This window comes from Mobula hypostoma, chromosome 9, assembly GCF_963921235.1.
Source record: "Mobula hypostoma chromosome 9, sMobHyp1.1, whole genome shotgun sequence".
In the NCBI taxonomy this organism is placed as follows: Eukaryota; Metazoa; Chordata; class Chondrichthyes; order Myliobatiformes; family Myliobatidae; genus Mobula; species Mobula hypostoma.
Window position 1 is genome coordinate 29,965,762 of NC_086105.1, and position 24,239 is coordinate 29,990,000.

Here is a 24,239-nt window from a genome sequence, read left to right on the forward strand (position 1 = left end):
AAGTAAGACAAGATATCTTCAGGCCAGTGCCCCGAGGTTGAAGGGGCTGTACAGCTCTTTTCTGATCCTGTTCCCACATGTTGAAAATGAATAATAATAATAAACACATTATACTGCTCTGCTTGGACTCCCCATCCAGTCATTTGTTTTTTATTTACCCTACCAAGTCCTTTAAGACTTTAATTAGACTAATTCTTACTCCTGTGGAAAATACAAGCATATGTTTGCAACCAATCCCCATAATTTAACTACTGTATTGTGATTATTTGTTCAACCCAGTACTGGATTCTCTCCAAGATCAATTTTCCTGTCTAGAAGATATGAAATTGAACACCTCATTACGGACGTGCACTTTAAAGCTGTGTGTTGTTTTTTAAACCAAAACTTAATAGTGAAGTGATCGCCTTGCATCACTTTGAGGAGGCAGATTTGTGCTTAACAAGCAGGATGAAATTAAAAATAATGACAGAAACATAACCTCTTTTTAAGTCGTTAATGTCTAAAGGACAACGGAAATGGTGAAGTTATATTAAACTCTGGCCGTTGCTCATCTGTCTTTAATAACCTTACATCAAACTAAATCACAATCCTTCTCTTACTGTTCTTATGATGCAATAGATCATAGAACATAGATCAGTACAGCATAGGAGCAGGCCATTCAGCACACAATGTTACGCTGAAGCAGCTAAAAAGCAGATCAAAAACATCCAGACACTAATCCCTCCTAACTACACTTTGTCCACATCTCTCCATCTTCCTCACATTCACGTGCCTATCCAAATGTCTCTTGAAAGCTTCTAATGTTTTTGCCTCTACCACCATACTAGGCAGCGCATTCCCGGCATCCACCACTTCTGAGATAAAAACTTACCCCTCACATCCCCTTTCAACCTACCCCCTCTCACCTTTAATGCATGCCCTCTGGTAGTAGACACTTCAAACCCTGGGAAACAGATCCTGTTTGTCCACACTATCTATGCCTCTCATAATCTTGTAAACCTCTATCAGATCTCCCCTTAGCCTCAGGCTCTCCAGATAATTGACCCTGTTAATCCCAGTATCACCAATCTGCAGCTTGTACTAGCTTCCTTGTATCATGGCTGCCCTTCCTATTTTTCCTACATGCCATATATCCACTGTCACTTGTATTCCCATTAGCCCTTTCCTTTGGTCTCATACTACCTCTCGGCACTTTTGTTTAATTATACTAGCCAATCTCTTGCCCTTTTAGGATAAGAACAGGTCTTATATTGTACAATAATATCCAAATCCTCTCTACATTCAGCTGCTTGGCAATTTGCAATCTTTATTAAAATATATTAACATAAACAGAATGGAACAAAGCATTAGCATATTTGTTTAATCTTAGCTTCAGCATTATAAAATATTCCCAATTTCAAAAACACTCAAGTGAATACTGAAACAGTAATATTTGTATGATTATGTAGAACAATTGATACTTGAACATGATTACAAAGCTCTAATGTAGTTGAAGGCTTCTGCATAAGATAATAGAACAAAATTAACTTGGAAACCAGGTTACAAGATGAAATATAATTCAAGGGCACAAACAACATGGGAAAAATCACAAAGCACAGACTGATGATCCCAAGACAGCTATTGTGTTGATAGTTCATAAAAATCATACAGAATGGCTGCCAGAAAGATTTTAATAACTACAAGATATGATAAAGTAATTTATCTTGATTTGTAAGAGAAAATGTTGCCACTCCAAGGTAAGCATCCTTCATTTCACAGTGCACAGTGCAGAGGCAAACACCAGATGATGAAGGTTGTGGGTGCTTAAAGGACACCTTTTGTCTTCCTTCACAATCCAAGTGGAGGGAAGTGGAAACCTAATGGTTTCCCCCAATCGTAATTTCCTCTCTGCACAGCACTCAAGCATTGCTTCACATCCAAGTCACTAAAAATGGAAATAATCCCACCTCACGTATAATGTGCATAAATTTATCACTGTGAATTTCACTCAGTTATTTTTCATTGCACATTGAAACCACCAATTATGACTGGCTGCTGATTCCTGGAAAGAAATCGCACTTAAGTGTTAATTTCCCTCTCTTTGCAGAATGATACCCAGCCAATTTAATTGGCTGCTTCTGACTTAAATCCATTCTGATAAACGATCTCAGACCTGAGATATTCTCTGTTTCTTTATCTATAGATGCTGCCTGGCCCATTGGACCCAGCATTATTTCTACCTTCTGCATGTTTTTAAAATCCTAACTTACAGTAAGCCTTGCCCTTTGACATCTTTACCTGTTACAAACAAGAGGTTAATGGGAATTGGCAGAAAATTGTTCAGCCCAGAGGCCTTTAACCAAGAGTCAGCAAACCTGGAGATTGAGATGACATTTGATTTTACTTGAATTCTTAACTGTACCACAATCTCAAAAAAGCAGAATGTTTGCATGCTCATGGGCAAATGTGTGACTACAGACTGAAATATAAAAAATTATATTAGATTAAAAGAGGAGTGAAACACTGACCAAAAGGGAGAAACATGGCAATAAAAAGCAGTAAGATCTGTGCAAATCAGATAAAATGTGTAATCTAACGATGAGAAGGAAGAAGTATAGTAATCAGATATAGAAAACTGGATGAAGAAACATGCAATAGAGGGAAACATTCCTTTTGTTAAAATATTTTGAATTGTTCTGACGCCATACATGAGGAGATAAAACTAAATTTTTATTTGAACAAATGCTGTAACTTAAATTCAACATAATTTGACATATCTACATTTCAGCAACAGCTTATAACGTGCGACATAGCAGTTTCCAATCTCATTAGGAGGTAGGCTTGTGTCTTAAAAATCCTACCCATATGTCTTATGTTCAACGTCAGGCAGCTGCATCTTTCCTGTATGCGGTGAATACATTTTGTGTTCTCAAATCACCAATTTGCATTCTTGATATTAGTAAGCTACTCACAAACAATGCCCTATCAGCCAGTTGCTGCTGAAATCATTCTAGCTGACGCTATGTCTCTTGAGTATAAAATAAATCAGCCTGACCTGATGGAGATCCTGACTTGGTTCGGATGTTAATCTGAGCTCCATTGTTCTTTGTGGGAGGGATTTTTGATCCCTGTTGCTTTTCCAGCTCCCCTGGAGACAAAATTATTATATTTATTTAATTAAATCATTTTTTTAACTTATCATGCTATTTTCAATTTGATCCAGCTTTTTCTTAATATTCAAAGACATTACTTTAGAATTGTTTCTATAAGTTATTACAGACTATTTCATCAAATGCCTCAGAAATTTCTGGACTCTTACAATTCTGTCCCCTTGCACATCCCTGATTTTATTCACTCCTCAGCCATCTTCTTCTTCTCAGATTGTCCATGAGTTTGAGTATGACTTACTTCCACTCTGGTTTTCTAGTTTTTAAGTCGTCTTGAAGAGGCCAATATGGGTATGGCAGATTCTTCTTCAGATAGGACAGATGCTGACTGAGAGGACAGCATACACTTAGCAATCCGACCTGAGATATTCAAACAACATTCTTAAACCTCTCAACCTTAAAAGCCTTTCGATGCTTCTTAAAGGAAAACTTCTGGTTACCTGCTCCAGTATCTATTGTTTCAGTCAAAATTTGTTTGATAGACCAAGTTTGGGATGGTTTACTATGATAAAAGTGTTCTGTAGAGGTAATTTATTGTTGTTTATATCTAAATGTCGCATCTTTATAAGCAATGCCAGAAAATTAAATGCTTTATGTTAGTGTGAAATTTGTCATGATGGCATAAAATTGGATGCACTTTTCCAATTCCCATAAGGAATCATAGATCATACACTAGCTGATTGTGCCAGCTTGCTGGCGTGCAGTTGTTTGACAGGAGAAATGAGATGCAGTAGAGACAGGGAGTGGGCAATGCATGCCATCCTCAGTTAACACACTCTGATAGATGCTAAGAGGGGTGCTCCATGTTATCATTATCCATCTCAAAAGGAAAACACTATAATTAAATAAAGGTTTGTTTCGCAAAATTACACAAGTTGAGTCACACTGCTACTGTTCATCTTTAGCAGATTACATCAAGAAGTTAATCTTAATGTGACTCCTAATGTTTCCCATTATTTCTTCAACTGCCACATTACTCAAAAAAAATTTGATACTGAAGGGATCTATTTATCATCAGACGTGCTATGTGTTTATTGCAATTTAACTTTGAAGCTGAAAAGTGTTTGTCTGGTACCCCAATTGAAAAAGCAAATTAGCTAATTAGATAAAGTACATTGAACCTGCTGCAGGGAGGAGATAAATCTCTACCAAAGGAGGTGTAAGGTGCACCTCCCCTTCACTAGCCTGCGGGTCACCCTTGGGCAAGGTGTAGCACCTGCTTAGCCCCCTGATCAGGGTCACGTGAAGCCATGGGAGCAGGTGGTGGATGGTCGTACGAGCAGCTGGTGCATATCACAAGTCCTGGGTATGCAACCACTGACGTCAGGCAGACAATCTCTGAAGAGTTTTGATAATGGCTGGGGTCACCCATCTTGTAAGGACACTGTCCGGAAGAAGACAATGGCAAACCACTTCTGTAGAAAAATTTGCTAAGAACAAACAGGGCTATGATCGCCCATGTCATACAACATGGCAGATAACAAACAAGCAAACACTATTAGATTTGCAGTCAGGTATTTTAAAGTACTTTATTTCACTCCACTGTTATTTTGCAAAAGAAACTACAAAAACAAATGTTCTTTTCTCACTACTTACATTGTTGACAGGTGAGGCACTCTGAATTTAAAAATAAATTTTGCTATGGTGCATGATTTTGGCTGTCTTTCTATCTGTCTTGATATTTTGAATATAAAGACAGGGGTGAGTACTTTCATCAACATCTGATTGTTCATTTTTGCTAAGCTTTTCTTTACAGAAATATATCATGTTCGATCCTTCAGGCAATTTTCACCTACCTACTCTTCTAATTAGGAAGTCCAATGGAATTGGGAAGGGCAGGTTTCCACTCCTGTTACAACATAGCTTATCTTTTGGGGGTGCTACTGGCTGACAGGTCAGACAAGTGGATAGGCTGGGAGTTGGTGATGTTCTTTTCACTGTTATATGCAAGTCTGCTTTGTGCTCCCTCCAGGGTCTCAACACCATTCTACCATCCGAATGCTTGTTACTCACTTTGAGCAGTCATAGGCCAGGATTTCCCAAGAGTCAGAGAGGGTTACCAGGCTTCTTCAAGGAAGCTTTGAGGGAATGCTTGAATCTATCTGCTTGGTATTGTCCTCCCAGGGCAGACCTTAGAATAGTATAACTGCTTTGGGAGCATAGTGCTGGGCAAGAAATTGATTTGCTCAGCTCAAAGTAACTGAACAGAAGCTAATAAAGGATGCCGAGAATGCTGACCAGGAGCGGGGACTAAAGTTGGTTCATTTGTACTTCCAGTATATTTGGAGGGTCTTGCTGTGGTATTTTTCCAGTGACTTGAAATGCCTGCTGAAGGCTGTCCAAGTCTCAGCATAAGAGGAGAGCAGGGATCTTATTGACCAGGTTGTAGTTTCTGATCTTTACTTCATTTCTACCTTAATCAATCAAAGCCAGTGCCAGTGCATTCAGATCGGTAGTGAGTTTCAGCCTTGTTGTCTGCTTTTGCTGAGAGGTGGCTCTCACAAGATAGGTAGTTGGTCGCATTTTCCAGGGTCTCACTGTGAACCTTTATCATTGGAGGGTAATGTAGTCACTTATAGTGTCACAGAATGATTATGGTACAGACAGAGGTGATTGAGCTTAATCAGTCAGTGTGATTTCTCCAAAGAACACAGTCAGTCCCATTTTATCATGGCTCATTCAATTTTCCTCTCAAACCCAGTCTCCTGCCTTCTCCCCGTATCCCTTCATGTCCTGACCAATTAAGAATCTATCCTCTGCCTTAAATATACACAAAGACTAGGCCTCTACTGCTGCCTGTGGCAAAGAATTCCACAGATTCACCACCCTCCTCATCTCCATTCTACAATGACGCCCCTCTATTCTGTGTCCTCTGGTCTTAGACTCCCCCACCATAGGAAACATCCTCTCCACATCCACTCTATCAAGGCCTTTCACTATTTGATAGGTTTAAATGAGGTCACCCCTCACTTTTCTCAGTTCCAGTGAATACAGGCCAAGAGGTACCAAATGCTCTTCATATGACGCCATTCAATTCTGGAGTTATTTGTGTGAACCTCCCTTCAGCCATCTTCAGTTTCAACACATCCTTTCTAAGATAAGGAGCACGGAAACTGCTCACAATACTCCAAGTGAGGCCTCTCACCAGTGCTTTATGAAGTCTCAACATTACATCCTTGCTTTTATATTCTATTCCTCTTGATATGAATGCTAACATTGCATTTCCCTTCTTCACCACAGACTCAACCTGCAAATTAACCTTTAGGGTATCCTACACAACAACTCCCAAGTCCCCTTGTGCCTCAGTTTTTTGTATTTTTTCTCCATTTAGAAAATAGTCATACCTTTCACTTCTTCTACTGAAGTGCATGACCACTTCCTGACATTGTATTCCATCTGCCATTTCCTAGACCATTCTCATAATCTGTCCAAGTCCTTCTGTAGCCTCTCTACTTCCTTAAAACTACCTGTCTCTCCACCTATCTTTATATTGTCTGCAAACTTTGCAACAAAGCTATTAGTTCCATCCTGCAAATCATTGATGTAAAACGTAAAATGAATTGGTCCTAACACAGACCCTTGTGGAACACCACTAGTCACCGGCAGCCAGCCAGAAAAGCCTCTCTTTATTCACACTCTTGGCCTCCTGCCAATCAGCCACTGCTTTTATTCATGCTAGAATCTTTACTGTAATACCATGGGCTCGTAGCTTGTTAAGTGTGTATGGCACCTTGTCAAAGGCCTTCTGAAAATCTAAGTACACAACAGCAATCGATTTTCCTTTGTCTATCTTGCTTGTTATTTCTTCAAGAAATCCAACAGCTTTGTCAGGCAAGATTTTCCCTTGAGGAAACCATGCCGACTACGGCCTGTCTTATCATGTGCCTCCAAGTACCCCTACACCCCATCCTTGATAATCGACTCCAACATCTTCCCAACAACTGAGGTCAGAGACTAACTGGCCCTATAGTTTCCTTTCTTCTGCCTCACCCTCTTCTTGAAGAGCGCAGTGACATGTGTAATTTTCCAGTCTTCCAGAACCATACCAGTATCTGGTGATTCTTGAAAGATCATTACTAATGCCACCATGATCTCTTCAGTCACCTCTTTCAGAACTCTGGGGTGTACACCATCTGGTCCAGGTGATTTATCTACCTTCGGACCTTTCAGTTTCCTAAGAACCTTCTCTCTAGTTATGGTAACTTCACACACTTCATGACCCCTGACACCTGGAACTTCCACCATACTGTCAATGTCTTCCACAGTGAAGACTGATGCAAAATATTTATTCACCTTGTCCAATATTTCCTTGTCCCTCATTACTACCTCTCCAGCATCATTTTCCAGTGGTCCAATATCCACTCTCATCTCCTTCACACTTTATATATCTGAATAAACTTTTGATATTCTCTTTAATATTATTGGCTAGCTTACTTTCGTATTCCATCTTTACCTCCTTAATGACTTTTTAGTTGCCTTCTGTTGGTCTTTAAAAGCTTCCCAAGCCTCCAACTTCCCACTAATTTTTGCTCTATTATATACCCTCTCCTTGGCTTTCCCTCCAGTTTATCCCTGTTACCATGCAAAGTGGCCAACCAATATCATTCTGAAATCACCCTCTCGTTCAGTCACCTCTGGAGGTGGTATGTTCCCTGTCATTGCATGTGCTGTGTGAAAACGTTCATCCTCACATCTCCCCTATACAACTTGACCTAAACCCAGATCCGTGTACTGTAATTGTTGCAGAATACACCTTCTGGCGCTACTTGGACACGTCTTCAGTGATGAACCCGGGGTCACAGGGTGTTTCGGGTCTTTAATCATCAGACACCCTCGCCCGGTTGACCCAGCCTGGGGTGATCAGCCCCCGACATGTGTCCAAGTGGCGCACTAATCCACGGATTCCTAAACCCAGATCCGTGTACTGTAACAATCAGTGAGAGGTAACTTCTCATCCTCATCTGCCTCAGTTGAATCTCCTAGCTAAACCTATAACTCAGCCTGTGAGTGGAAAGTGCTGACATTAAAAATTTAATACCTCTTACTGTGATGGCCATGAATAGAAAACAGCAATAGGAATTGTTGTTGAAATAGAGAGATATATTAGAACTACATCAGCGTGGCTTATAGTAGTTATGTGAAAACTATAAAGTGCTTTGAAGCATTGCACCCACACTGCCTGCACATAATTGCACAAACAATTCTGGGGATAATTGTGTCAATACATTTTATTCTGATCGTATTGCGGGCAGCTTTTTTTTTACTAATTTCAATTGCTTCTGATTCTAGCATGAAGTGACACTTCCAATGGGTTGTGGAATTATGACTGAAAATGTTACACAGCACATTTGCCCAGTATCAACAGTTCACTTGGTGATCTACCGCTTCTCTAAATAATAGACGATTCCAAGTACATGTTTCAAACATGATTATGTTACGACTTCAGATTCATGAGGAATGTTATGGAGTGTGCATGCCATTCTTATTTCTCGGCTCTGGTCAGTACATCAGCGCTCCATCATCCCACTGTTGTTGGGAGGAAGGTTCCTGACGGCACCAAAGAAGGATTGTGAAAATCAGAACAGATGGAAAGAAAAATCGACCTTTGAGCATTCACCAAGTAAAGTTAAAAGCCTGGAGTATCTCAAAAGCTTTCTACATGACCCAATCTTCTGAGGTAATTTTAGAACTAGAGCTGGGATTGGTTTATTATGGTCACACGTATCAAGATAGAGTGAAAAGCTTGTCTTGTATATTGTTCATAGAGATCAAATTATTACACAGAGCATTGAGGTGGAACAAGGTTAAGAAACAATGTCGAATAAAGAGTAATAGCAACAGAGACAGTGCAGTGCAGGTAGATGATGTGAAAAATCTTAAGGGAGATTTTAGGAATTTTTGAAGAATAGTCACACAATCTTTATAAACATTATAATACTTCCTAAAATATCAATTTTCCAATACCCAGTGTAAAAACATGATTGCATCAATATATTGTTTTCCAGTAGAACTGCAGTCTTGTTCATGCTGCCACTCAGCTCCCTCTGATATTGCAGAGCTACAAGAATAACACAGGCTGATAATCCCAGAATTCAACAATTACTATATTTGCTAGGTAAAAGCTTCACACTTTAACCAGTTGGGCTCAACATATCTGCAATGGAAACAAGCCCACGTCAACATAATTACTCACAGTCAATTCGAATTTGCTCCATTTCTGTTACTTCAGCAATTGATTCTTTCAGCTCCTCAACAAACTTCTGGAGTTCCTCTGAACTTTGTGCACAGAAACTGATTGCTTGTTTCTTCTCTGAGCCGGAAACGGATGACACCAAGGTGATCCCATGAGGATAAACTAGCAGACGAAACATTCAGGAATTAGCTCAATTAATGTAAATAATGTCCTTTCCTGTTCTGCATCTTATAGTATGCAATTTTTAATTTGAAGGAGATAAGGAGGTAGCAGAGATATTAACCTTGATTTGTCCTGCAAAAAACTCCATATAAAATTAACTGTTTAAAGAGAAAGTTCAGGAAAGTACATTTGTTCATACATAAGTGAACAAGTTACCTTCACAAAGTGAATAAGGGTCACATTATCTTCGGCTGATCTGAATGAATGTTCCAGAGCACGTTCTAATGATTCAGAGTTTGGGTTTACAAGAGTGCACAGTTTTTGTTGAATGTAGGAAGAACATAGGACGTAGTATAGCATAGCATAGGAACGAGCTCTTTGGCCTACAATGCCTGGGCCAACAACAATGCCAATACAAACGAATCTCTTCTACATACACATGGGCCATATTCCTCTGATTCCTGCCTGCTCATATGTCTGTTAAACACTGTTGTTGAATTTGCCATACCACCTCCCCTGGCCCCTATCACACTCAGTAAAAAGATGTTGCCTCACAAATCTCCTTCAGACTTTTTCCCTCTCATCTTAAACTTCTGCCCTTTTATATTTGACACTTCCACCTCGAGCAAAAAAACATTGACAATCTACATTATCGATGCATCTCAATTTTATTTCAAGTCACACCTCAGCCTCTGATACTCCAAAGAAATCAATCTGTATTCATTCAGTCCCTCTCTATATCTAATACACTCAAATCCAGGTGTGTTGAACATGGTCTGCCCCTTCTCCAAAGCCTCCATATCTTTCCTATAATACGGCAAACAGAACTACACACACTGCAAAGGTGGCCTGACCAAAACTTTGTATAATTGCAATATGACCACAACTTTTATACTCAGTGCAAGAACCAATAAAGATACCTTTCTACTGTCCTAATCTGTTGCATTGCCACATTCAGGGAGCTATGGACTTGCACTCGATATCCCTCCATTAATCAATGTTCCCAAGGGTCCTGCCATGCACTGCATTATTTCTTCTTGCATTTGACCTTCCACGATGCATCACTCACATCCATCTGGTCAGATCTCTCTGGTCTTACAGTATCCTTTGCTTTCTCACTATCCAGTTAATACCCCAGTCAAACTGAGAAAGAGCAAGCCCACAGCTCCAGTTTTCTGCAAAAAAAACATATTCTGTGTAACAAACAGAAGAAAATCTGCAGGTGCTGGAAATCCTAAGCAATACACGCAAGTTGCTGGAGGAACTCAACAGGCCAGGTAGCATCAATGGAAAAGAGTAAACAGTCGATGTTTTGGGCCAAGACCCTTCATCAGGACTGGAAATGAAACGGGAAGGAGTCAGACCAACAAGATGGGAGGAAGGGAGGCAGAAGTACAAGGTGGCAGGTGATAGGAGAAACTGGGACGGGGGGGGTGAAGTAAAGAGCTGGGAAAGTGATTAGTGAACAAGATAAAGGGCTGGAGAAAGTGGGGGGGAGGAATCTGATAGGGCAGAATGGAAGACCATGAAATAAAGGGAAGGGGGGAGCCCACCAGAGGGAGGTGATAGGCAGAGATAAGGTGAAGAAGGAAACAGGAATGGGGAATGGTGAAGGTGGTCAATTACCAGAAGATTGAGAAATCGATGAACATGCCATCAGGTTGGAGGCTACCCAGACAGAATATAAGGTGTTGCTCCATCAACCTGAGTGTGGCCTCATCACAACAGTAGCAGAGGCCGTGGATGGGCATGTCGGAATGGGAATGGGAAGTAGAATTGAAATGGGTGGCCACCATGAAATCCCACTTTTTCTGGTGGATGGAGCATCTGTGCTGGACAAAGCAATCTCCTAATCTACGTTGGGTCTCACCAATATACAAGAGGCCACACCAGGAGCACTGAACACAGTAGGTGACCCGAACAGACTCACAGGTGAAGTGTCACCTCACCTGGAAGGACTGTTTGGGGTCCTGAATGGTAGTGAGGGAGGAGGTGTAGGGGCAGGTGTAGCACTTGTTCTGCTTGCAAGGATAAGCACCAGGAGGGAGATCAGTAGGGAGGGACAAGTGGACAAGGCAGTTGCATAGGGAGTGATCCTTGCAGAAAGTGAAATGTGGAGGGGGGCGGTGGTTGTTGAAGTTCAAGTATCAGAAAGCTCAGAATATTCTGTGTAATCTGTGAATTTACCCATCAGGCTGCAAATATTTTCATCCAGATCATTCATATACTTTTTAGACAAAGGATGTCCTGGCACTGATCAAAAAATCTCCAGTTGGAAAAACACCCCCTCTATCATCACACTCTATGATTAAGGCAATTTTGGATCCAATTTCTCAAGTCACTCTAAACTCCATGTGACTTAATTGTCCGGACTAACCTACCCCAAGGGATGCTGTTTAATGAATTATTGAAGTTCATACCCACTATTGCTCAACCATTATCAGTCATCTTTTTCCCTTCCTGCTCAATATCAAGCATGGTGACTATCCCTAATAAACCCATGCATTCCAAATGCAAGGAAGTCCTGGTCCTAACAATCTTTTCCAATAAATTCCTTAGCCCTGAAGCAAGGTTCACTTGCCTGTTATTTCCTGGTTTGCTCCTGTTGCCCTTCTTCTGCAGAGGAACAGTACTGGCTATGCTCCAGTCCTCCGGTACCTTGCCTGTAGTTAATGAGGATACAAATATCTCTACCTCCCCCCTTGCTACCTTCAGTATTCTCAGATTGATCCCATCAGGCTCTGGGTGTATCCAACTTAATGTTTCTCAAGATTCCAAACACCTCCTCCTTTTTAATATTAACATGACCTCGATGATCAACTTAACCTTCCCAAATCTCACTATCAACCACGCATTTCTCTTTGGATAATACTGATTAAGTACTTATTAAGGATCTTTCCCACTTCTTCCAGTTCCACACATAAATCCCCTCCTTTGAGTCTGAGTGAACCTCCTCTTTCCCTTGTCGCCCTCTAGCCACAGAGATATGCGTCACATGCCCGGCAGTTCCATGGCGTTTCCTGCCAGGTGTTGAGAGGCTGAATATCAGAGTCTCCGCATCTGGGCCTCAATTGTGTACTTGTATGATAGCTACTTTATGCTCAAGAACATAATAAAGAACACACAGATCCCTTTCTTGTCCTCTTCTCGTGTGGGAGCAATTCTTAATTGGAGCAGTAACAGGAACAGAACAAAAACATAAAGTGGGATTTTCATTATTTCCCTCCTGCTGTTAATGAAGATCTCCTTACATTGTTCTGCCCACCCTAGCTTTATCCTCTCTCACCAAGGCAATAGGGAACTATTGTACGAAAGTGAGAGATGTTATAAATATCAATAGTAAGATAGCACAGAAGCATGGAGCATAAATGTGCAGAAGAAAACGTCAAGATGTTTAATTTGACTATTCTGTCTAATAGGACTAATAAAACTTCTCCTTAGCCAGTTCTTTGAGATTAAGGATGACATCATTCCTCTCCAATTTTGTTGCTTCTGAGTTGGCTAATGAGGCTCATAAAACAAGAGAAACTTGATACATTATTTTGAAATAGACTGTGTGTCAGGTCAAATTGAATTATCTGGTTTGAAGGTATTCTGTTCATTGTCTGCAGACAAGCAATAATTTCTAGGCTCATGTATCACAACATCTAATCATTAAAATACAGAAAACTCTTCTTCATTAAATGTTTTATCTTGAATTCCCATAAGTCAGCTAATGGCATCATGATATTCAACGTGGTGAGCACACAGGCCTTCCCTTGATAGGGACTGGGAGAAACATAGGAGGAGAGAAAAAATGCTGAGAGAAAATGCACGATGCTAGAAATTCTATTGAGTAATCCAATGTTGTTTCTGTGTGACACAATTTTTAAGAAAATGTATTTATTAAAGAAAAGTGTGATTTCCAGCTTGGATTATTAACTTTGTGAATGTTTTTCTAGGTACTATACATATTTACACGAATATATGCCTACACACTGAAAATGCTGGAGGAACTCAGCTGGCCAGGCAGCATCTATGGAAAAAAGTACAGTCGATGTTTCGGGCCAAAACCCTTCGTCAGGACGGGAGAAAAAAAGCAGAGGAGTAGATTTGAAATATGGGGGGACAGGAGAGAGAAACACCAGGCAATAGGTGAAACTTGGAGGGGGGAGGGATGAAGCAAAGAGCTAGGAGGTTGATTGGGGACACAAGGCCATGGTAGAACGAAAAAAGTGTGGGGGGGGGAGGGAGGAGCACCAGAGGGAGGTGATGGGTGGGCAAGGAGAGAGGGACAAGGGGATGGGAAATGGTGAAGGTGGGGGTGGGGGCCGGCATTACTGGAAGTTTGAGAAATCGATGTTCATGCCATCAGGTTGGAGGCTACCCAAATGGAATATATGGTGTTGTTGCTCCAATCTAAATGTGGCCTTATCCCAACAGTGGAGGTGGCCATGGATGAGCATATCAGAAGGGGAATGGGAAGTGGAATTAAAATGGGTGGCCACTGGGAGATCCCACTTGTTCTGGCCGATGGAGTGGAGATGCTCGGCTAAGTGGTCTCCCAATCTATGCCGTCTCCCACCGATATACAGGAGGCCACACTGGGAGCACTGAACAGAGTACATGACCCCAACAGACTCACAGGTGAAGTGTCGCCTCACCTGGAAAGACTGTTTGAGGCCCTGACTGGTAGTGAGGGAGGAGGTGTAGGGGCAGGTGTAGCACCTGTTCCGCTTGCAAGGATAAGTACCAGGAGGGAGGCCAGTGGGGAGTCCCCACTGAATGGACAAGGGAGTCACATAGGGAGCGATCCCCGCGGAAAGCAGGAAGTGGGGGGTGGGAGGAGTTGTGTTTGGTGGTGTGAAACACCATCCCCCCTCTCAATTCCTCCGTCTCCACCGTATCTGCTCTCAGGATGAGGTTTTTCAATCTAGAACGAAGGAGGTGTCCTCCTTTTTCAAAGAAAGGGGCTTCCCTTCCTCCACATGCTTCCTTGTGCATTCGTCCCTCCCCACTGATCTCCCTCTCATGTTATCTCCTTGACCGTCCATCGCCTCCCTCTGGTGCTCCTCCCCACCTTTTCTTTCTTCCATGGCCTTCTGTCTCTTTCATCAATCAACCTCCTAGCCCTTTGCTTCATCCCTTCCCTTCCAATTTTCACCTATCGCCTGGTGTTTCTATCTTCCCTACCCCCACCTTTCAAATCTACTCCTCAGCCATTGTTTTCTCCAGTCCTGCTGAAGGGTTTTGGCCTTTTTTTCATAGATGCTGCCTGGCCTGCTGAGTTCCTCCAGCATTTTGTGTGCGTTGCTCAGATTTCCAGCATCTGCAGATTTTCTCTTGTATATTCCTGCATATTTGACTTTAATGTAATTGCAGATAATTCAGGAAGGAGACCATACATCCATTGCCACATACATCCATTGCCACACTCTTGGGCATGCCCCAACATTAGCCTCAAGGTTTCAGTCTTCACCAGCTGGTTCTCTTATTTCACTCAACCTGTGTCAGCCTCCACCTCCCTACCTGCCTTTGTGATTCATTGCTAACCTGTCCTTTTGATGTTCTACCATTGTGGAGCATCCAAAGAAAAGGCCATATAGCCATCATATAGGCCATCATGATATCTTTTGGTCTTGTACTTTGTAGAATTTTAAAGCCGAGGACTCTTCATTAAAGATATCTGCTGATTTTCAACACACTGGCATATTAGCAAGGTCACTGAGGAGGTAAAGAATTTCTAGGCTTTGCAGCTTTGATTTCTGATTGCATTACATAACTCGAAGGTTTGACATTTATATGACATTATATAACATTCCCAAATCAGGAAGGATTGACACCTGCTCTGTCTTAAATTACCAGCTGAGTTACTTTCTTCAATCACTTTAGCACTGAGGGTAAGGAAATAAACTGAAGAATATGTTATTATGATCCTACTAAAGCAATCACAACATTAGGTCAATGTGAATCATTTTGAAGAATTGAGAAACACTTACATTCAGTCTCAAAGAGAATAATCTGCATTCCCAATAGGCCAATAGACTTGTAGAAGTTGTATGTGGCAGAACTTTTCTTTTTTGCACACAGTTTAAGTATCTGTAATAGATGATAAATTAAATCAGCCTTAATTCAGTCCCCAGGTTACACAAAGGTTCCATTCCCGAGAACAGTTTGTAAGCCAATTTCCCTTCAAGTCATTTGTTTAGCTAGCTATATCATATCACTCTACCTACACTTGCTAGAATATTCTCATTTCATTAAATATTCATTCTAGTACTATTCATCATTAACATTAATGACTAATATGCTGTATCCAGTCATTATTAACATCACACTATTATTATTATTAGCATGATAAATGTTTTAAAATGCATGGGAGTTGTGTAAAATCAGGTTTTTGTAAGTCAGGTAATTTATACCATGTGCAGTCCCTGTATATACTTTATACTTTATTGTCGCCAAACAATTGGTACTAGAACGTACAATCATCACAGCGATATTTGATTCTGCGCTTCAAACTCCCTGGATTACAAAAATATTAAATATTAAAAATATTAAACATAGTTAAAATTAGTAAATATTAAAAAATTAAGTTACAAATCATAAATAGAAAATAGAAAAATGGGAAGTAAGGTAGTGCAAAAAAACTGAGAGGCAGGTCCGGATATTTGGAGGGTACGGCCCAGATCCGAGTCAGGATCCGTTCAGCAGTCTTACCGCAGTTGGAAAGAAGCTGTTCCCAAATCTCGCCGTATGAGTCTTCATATAATGCATGCATATGTACTTGTAGAACAATGTGTACTATATAGGAAATGTACTTTTGGTACATTTGTGAACCAGTTACTACTACTAGATGAGTATGGCTTATCTACAATAAAGTATGTTGGTCTAACTTGGCTACTTGGTTTATTAAATAGCAATGTAAAAGAGTCCACAAATGCTAAATTTAACAAAGCTTAAAGAGATTAAGGGAAAGGGAAATGGTATTGGTTACAGGTCTGTACCATACAAGCATGTGAGTGCAGGAGTTAAGACATGAGGAAAGATCAGGACAAATTGATTACTGTTGTTTAGCGTAGCGCCAGAGCCCAGCTTTTACATGCAGACAGAAGTTCACTGTACTGCTGGGTTGAGAGCTTTCATGCTCTGCCAGACAATCTGGAGAAATCCATTTCTAACTCTTGAAAGGGAAAGCCATTGTTTCCAGCTGACTTGAGAAAGCAGATGAATTATGGAGTGCAGCAGTTGGAAACATCATGGCAGCTGCCAAGATATCCGGTACAGTCCCAGATCATGTACTCACATCATCACAAACCAGATATATCTTCAATCAGAGGAAGCTCTTCTTGACCATGTACATTTTGAGATCTTAGATCAAAGGCTGTATATGTATCAATTATTACAATACTCTTCCTATGTCAGACAAGCTCAACAGGCTAACTAGTCTTGATAATGACATTATAAATACATTTAAAACTTAAGAAATAGGGATTTAAAAAAAATTTGCACTCGCATTTGGTCCACAGGACCTCGACAAATTGTTATTAATGGCTGAAGGGAAGTTCTACTCAGATATGTAAGCGCCAATAGAGAGATTCTTACCACAACCAAGTCATTAAAAAGAAAGACCTCTCGCTGATGAGCTGCCTGCTTCTGCGCTTTGTTGATGTCCATGACCTCAAAGAGCCGGCTACAACAAACCAATCGGCGATGGGGAACAGAAAGATCCTGTGAATGTACCAAACAATGAGTTCTCTTTGGTGTCCGGGATGAACATTATCTCACATTACTCCAGCACTGATAAGCTGACCAACATGGAAGATACTAGAAGGTGTCTCTGTTTTTCTTTGGAACTGCAGAATGCATTATATCATGGGCAAATGCTCAGGATAATATGCAGATGATCTAATACATCTTGCAGTTCCAATTTTAAAATTCTCATCTTTGTTTTCAAATTCTCGGTGGACTTACAATTTTTAGCCATTTAACTCTCTGAGATATCTGAGTCTCACTATTTCATCTTTTGAGCATCTCCGAATTTAATCTCTCCCCTACTGATATCTATGTCTTCAACTGCCTTGGGCTTAAACTCTCAAATTCCTTTCTACCACTCTTTGTTAAGACTTTTCTTAAAATGTACTCTTTCAATAAGTCTTTGATCATCTGCCCTAATTCTTCTCTTTGTGCTTTCAAGTCGTTTTTAGTTTGATAATGCTCCCATGAAGTGCTTTGAGACACTTTTCTACATTAAAGGTACAGTATCTACCATGCACTATAGATCTGCGGGATTTTCAAGTCCAACATTTTTGTGCGGTTTTTAAAAATTTTAAATAATTTCCAATATCAATTTCATGAACCTTTGTATAATTCCAATCATCTTCTGCTAATATAGAGACCAGCATTGCAACCATTATATCAATGTTTCACAAAAAATAACCACACTCCTTTTTTAATTGTCAATAATATAAAAACAGAGAATCCCATTTGACTCCTATGGATTTTCTATTTACAGTTTCACCTGTCACAGATTTATAGTATTGGACTGATTTTGATTTATTGGTAAATTGGTTTATTATCATTAAATGTACAGAGGTACAGCGAAAACCCATCTTGTACACCATTCATACAGATCAATTCACTACAACAGTGCCATCAGGTGATACCAAATATAACAATAACAGAGTATAGAATGAAGTGTTACAGTTACAGAGAAAGTGCAGTGCAGGTAGACAATAAAGTGCAAGGAAACTATTATCATAGTTTCCTACTGTGATAATATGACCTCAGTCACTGAGGTCAAGATTTCATCTTATCACACAAGGGAACTGTTCCATCATCCTTGAGCCTGATGTTAGATGCTTTCAGATTTTAGTATCCTCTGCCCAGTGGGTGAGGCAAGAGGACAGGATGAGTTGAGTGGGTGGGATGTCTGATTATGCTGAGTCAGTGAGAAGTATAGAATCCATGGCGGGGAGGCCAGTTTCCATGATGTGCTGAGCTGTGCTCACATCTCTCTGAAGTTTCTTACTGTCACAGGCAGAGCAGCTGCCAACCAAGCTGTGATGCACCCAGATAGGACGTTTTCTACAGAGCATATCTGGAAATTCGTAAGGGTCAAAGGAGACATACCTAATTTCTTTAGACTCCTGTAGAAATGGAAACACTGGTGGGCTTTCTTGGCTGTGGCTTCAACATGGTTGGACCAGGCCAGGCTCTCGGTGTTGTTCACATTAGGAACCTGAGGCTCTCAACCTTCTCAATGTTAAGAGCAGCATGGTCATCATCCCCATTCCTAAAGTTAATGACCAACTCTATATCGCCATCTTATACTCTGACTCATCGCTGTTTGAGTTACAGCCTACTATGGTGGTATTTGCAAACTTGTAGATGGAAACAGAGCAGAATCTGGCCACACAGTTATGAGTGCGCAGGGAGTAAACTAGGGGGCTGAGGATGTAACCTTGTGAAGCACCAGTGTTGAGAGTAATCGTGGCAGAGGTGAAGGAAGTCTTTAGACCCAAGAGCTTGGAGATGAGTTTGTTTGGTATCATAGCTTTGAAGGTGAAATGGGTGTCTTTACTTGCTAGATGCTGTAGAGATTTTGTGGGAGTTCAGGTGCCTTTCGCTCTCTTGTCTAACTAATTCTCAGATTAATTCTGGAGATCCACAAGAGTTACAGGGAAAACAAGTAAATCACCCATGGAATTTCAAGCTATTATTTGTTCCCCCTGGAGCACATTGCAATTCAACTCTATTAAGATCACACAGGACAACAACTCTTTTTTTAAAGTGTAGTTTCCTCAGAATTTTTTTTTGTTTTTGATAGACCGCTCAAAGCCAAATACAAATATAATTCCAGACTACTTGTATTGTGTAGAAATTTGGAGAAACAAGAAATTAACTTTTATTGAATATAATGCATTTAACTGCATAATGGTGCTGATGCTTTGCAATAGTTCAATGAAGCTAGAAATGTTTTGTGAATTATTTTCATTTGTACTCAGTATCTGAGGCTTCTCGCTAAAGTATCTAGGAATCTAGCAATGATAGATTCCAGTTGCCCTGAACCCATTTCTCTATGACCACAATGTCCTGGTGAAACCTTTCACCATGATTGTTACTGACAGTGCCAGGATTTGCAGGGAAAAAGTCTAAATGAGAATGCAGAAAATATATCTTTGGTGACATGTTTTACTTTGTCGTTTTGCATGCTTTAAGCAGGTTGTCAACCAGCTGCACATAGTTTGGTGTTGCCAGGAGAATTATCAACACCTTGAATACCTTTCATGCAATTTTTTCTGGTCCCACTAGAAGATGTTCATTGATGACTTGTTTGATTTGTGGACCAACAAAAACCCCTTCCTTAATCTAGGCATCAATTATTTTGAGAAACATCTGTCTCAAATATTGAAATCCTCCATGGAAATTTAAAGTCTTTCTAAAACCTGTCCTGCCATGCAGCATCTGCCCTGCCCAAGAACGTCCAGGCACATCTGGATAAGACAGAAAACTTTTCAGCTGACATTGTCACTGAATTGAATTATGAACTGAAATAACAAATGTAGATGAATTCAGAAAAAAATGGTGCATGACAGAAAAATTTCACTGTGATTTTCATGATCAGCAGCCCAAAATCCATAAGATACACCCAAAAGTATTCAGGAAGCAAAATCTTTGTTCTCTAGTGTTACCATTCAGAGTATATTTATCCATTCAGGGCCCAAGCAGTCCTCCCAGGTGAGGCAACACTTCACCTGGGGTCATCTACTGTATCCGGTGCTCCCGGTGTGACCTCCTATATATCAGTGAGACCCGATGTAGATTGGAAGACTGCTTCATCAAGCACCTACGTTCCGTCCACCAGAAAAAGCGGGATGCCCCGATAGCCACCTATTTCAATTTTACCTCCCACTGCCATTCCGACATGCCAGTCCATGGCCTCCTCTACTGCAGTGACGACTCCACACTCAGGTTGGAGAAGCAACAACTTATATTCCGGCTGGGTAGCCTCCAACCAGATGGCATGAACATCGATTTCTTGAACTTCATGTAATTTACCACCCCCCACCCCCCACCAGCACTCTCCAATCCTGTTTCTTCTCCATGGTGCTCTACCATCTCCTGTCAGATTCCCCCTCCTCCAGCCCTTTATCTCTTTCACTAATCAACTTCCCAGCTCTTTACTTCACCTTCCTCCCCCCTCCCCGTTTCACCTATCACCTATTGCCTTGTACTTTTTCCTCTCTTCCCCCCATCTTCTTACTCTGACTTCTCATGTTTTTTTCCAGTCGTGATGAAGGGTCTCGGCCAGAAACATCAACTCTTTACTCTTTCCCATAGATACGTTGAGTTCCTCCAGCATTTTGTCTGTCTTTCCTTGGATTTCTCATGTTTGTAGATTTATCTTTATTCTTTTCTCCAAATTGTACTTTATCCTTCTCTGTGATAGTTTCCTGTTGGTCAGATCAATTTGGAGAAAGAAAGGTACCTCACTCAGCCGATCAAGGCTAGAATTATATCCGTCTTTTTTCTGTGGAAAGCATATTGTATATCTTCTCTGAGCCACGGGCTGATTTATTCAGCACCCCTGTATTGGCCACTAGATGGCACATCTGAGCCTTTCGGCCTCTGCTGATAGGTTGCAGAACATGATAAGAATATGTCAACAGCTGTTCAAAAGCCATTTTGAAGGACAGAGCAAGTTTAATGGTAATATTCACTGTAAGCAGAGCAATATCTGACATTAATTTGTTGCAAAATCAATCTACAGAGAATCATAAGAATCCAATGTGCACAAGAAAAAATTACAGTCACGAAAGCAATTAAAAAATTGCAGAAGCCACTAAAGTCAGTTAAACATTGTCAGCAGTTCAATAAGTGGATGGTTGAGTTTCTGACTCCCAGGCATAATATGGTGCAATTTTGTCTCCAGTGTCTCCTATCACTCAAAGCTGACTGAATAAGGTTTCGGTTCAGTTTAAAGAAAAAAATGCCGACAGATGCAAAGCAAGATGTCTTTCACCAATGCCCACCTTACTCTACTGTGCAATATCAGATCCTACTCAGAGTCTTTCTCCTTACCCAGATTGCAGACATATTTCAAATTAAAAGAAATTTCACAGTTGGCCACGAAACAGGGATTTTGAAAACAACTTACAATGAACCAATCCAGAAACTCAAACTCACTATTTTGTTTCTCTCTGTTTGCACTACTTAGAGTCAGAATCTGGTTTAGTATCACCGGTATATGTCGTGAAATTTGTTGAGTTTGCGGCAGTAGTACAATGCAATACATAATGATAAGAGAAAAAACACCAATTACATTAAATATAGAATTGTTACATTTAATAAGTATTGGAAAAATAGAAATTAAAAAGTAGTGAGGTAGGGTTAGGGTTGAATGTCCATTCAGAAAAAGGATGGCAGAGGGGAGGAAACTGTTCTTGAATTGTTGAGTGTGTGCCTTCACACTTAAAGTAACTTTGCCTTGATGGTAACAATGAGAACGACGCATGACCTGGGTGATGGCGATCCATAATGATGGATACGGCCTTTCTGAAGATGTCCTAGATACCATGAAGGCCGGTGCCCATGATGGAGCTGACTAAATGTTCAACTCTCTGCAGCTTATTTCAATCCTGTGCAGTAGCAATCCCTCCCCCCCGCCCCCCGCAACCAGACAGTGATAGACCCAGTTAGAATGCTCTGCCCATTTTAATTAAATGGAAAGTACTGTATATTTCTTATTGTAATTTATATTTTTTTATGAATTGCTGTATTGTAAAGGGTTAATCTTTGTGCTTGCCAAATGTCTCCCAACCACCATGGCTTTGAATGTATCAGAACTAGCTGCAGGAACTTTGAATGCTACCACGGGAATACCACCACGGGAACACAATATACCTTGGGAATACAGCTGTGGGAACATGAAGGTTAGGTGAACTGCAGCATTTTATATCAGTGCAGAGGGTGTGAAAATAGAGTGGTAAGGGTCTTGGGGGTAGTTCTTCGGGGCTGCTGAGGATTGGGCAGAGTGGGAGGGGCGCTGCAGTGAGAGGGGCCCGTGCATACCTAGGTACGTATTTTAATGTTTGCTGTTCTGTCCTAATTAACAAAGTTGTGTGGTTCTAAATAAATAATTGGAGTCTGTGCCTTTCAGCCCCATTGAACCAGGTCTGTGAACAGAACAACTGCTGTCACAAAACAACAAATTTCGCACTATGTGCCAGTAATAATAAACCTGACTTGATTTTGATTCTACGGACTATAATGAACAAGGTACCTATGTAGGGAGTGGAAATAAGGCATATCTGCATCATGTGTGGTTACCTCTGAGACGTAATTAGCAAAGATTCACTGAACTTACTGCTTTCATTCCCACAATTGATTTTTCTACTTTGGTTACATATGTCACATGATCTTCATTGGATTTTAATTCTTTCTGTTGAATTCGTTCATAAATCCCAACAACCATCTCACGGGGAATGTCCACTCCATCATCCACACCTAATTAATGGAAGTGAGGGAATGAGAAGACATAAATAAGTACTAAACGCTGCAGGTGCAGAATCAAAGAAATTGGATTCACATTAAGTAGAATTAATAATATTTAAAGTTGGTTCATCTTAAATACACTGTAAATTGACCTGACTGTCAAATCAAGAATCCTAACCATGCCAAATAACTTGTTTTACCAGTCTTTCTGTCAGCTTCCTCATCACCATGACAAATGACATTCAAGCAATGATTGGAAAACCAATTTTTATTACATTTTATTACTTCACTTCTTTCTATTTAAACATATAATTATACTCATGGTTTATTTAAGCCAATGGAGTTGGTAGACAGCGGTGGAATGAATAATCCCAAATCATCACATGTCACTGGCCTGGGACAGGACACTTTCCAATCCTTCATTCACTTTAATTTTCTGAATCCTCTGAAGATGAAGCTAAACCCCAAGTGAAGATGTTCCATGATTTCATCCAATCAAACGGCAGCACCAGAAAATGGACCCTGTCCATGAGTGCGAGGCTGAATTCTCTTCCTGATGGTATTCTGCGACATCTTTGCCCTTTCACTCATCAAAATAAAGCCACCTCTAGCTTGCCATGGTTCCCCTGCAGATCTCTCATCACTCAGCTTCAAGACCAGGAAATCACCTTTAATTGAACTGTCATGACAGGAAGATGTGAAATCATTTTCCTGGTGCAGCATTTAAAATCCAGCATTTGCCTTGGGAGTAATCGGCCCAGACTTTGGAATGGGTCAGTACACATTCCCAATTTTAACCTCCTCCTTTAGTAGGAATGTTAACAGCTGTCTATATACAACGATCTGAAATGTTCTTGCTCAGCCTTCTTTAGAATGCTTATGTGACTGCTTTACTCCAGACCTCTCTATGAGTTTAACGTGGGTAACCTGCTATTATTTCACAACCACTCTCTTCTATTGCTTTAGTCTTCGGCCTTATTATATCATATTTGATCCAAGTCTAAAACTTCCATTTGTAGGGACTACTCCAACTAAGGTGTTCCCCTCCTTTGCTTATCCAGTCCTTCCTGCGTTAATATCCATTACAAAACCCATTCATGTTCCTTTTCACGTTGGATTTATTGCAGCCATTAGATTATATGTAAAAATCCATTCCATATCCTTCGCTGCTATCTACCTCTCCACTGGACTGAACACTCAAGGGCTGCATTAAAAGACTTAATTACCTTTAAAGTTTCACAACCTCTTCCTGAGGTTCAGTT

General features: G+C 40.6%; 1 protein-coding gene across 2 annotated transcripts in view; it reads right to left on the minus strand.

The window, feature by feature from the left end:
• Positions 1–24,239, minus strand: part of LOC134351595 (IQ motif and SEC7 domain-containing protein 3-like) — a 422,303-nt gene that overhangs the window by 53,143 nt on the left and 344,921 nt on the right. For both annotated transcript variants that reach the window (XM_063057957.1, XM_063057959.1), the window contains exons 8-12: positions 22,850–22,989; positions 17,086–17,211; positions 15,480–15,579; positions 9,340–9,501; positions 3,035–3,127 (exon numbers count right to left, since the gene is read on the minus strand). In XM_063057957.1, coding sequence (XP_062914027.1) covers positions 3,035–3,127; positions 9,340–9,501; positions 15,480–15,579; positions 17,086–17,211; positions 22,850–22,989 — 621 coding nt within the window. The remainder of the gene's footprint in view (positions 1–3,034; positions 3,128–9,339; positions 9,502–15,479; positions 15,580–17,085; positions 17,212–22,849; positions 22,990–24,239) is intronic.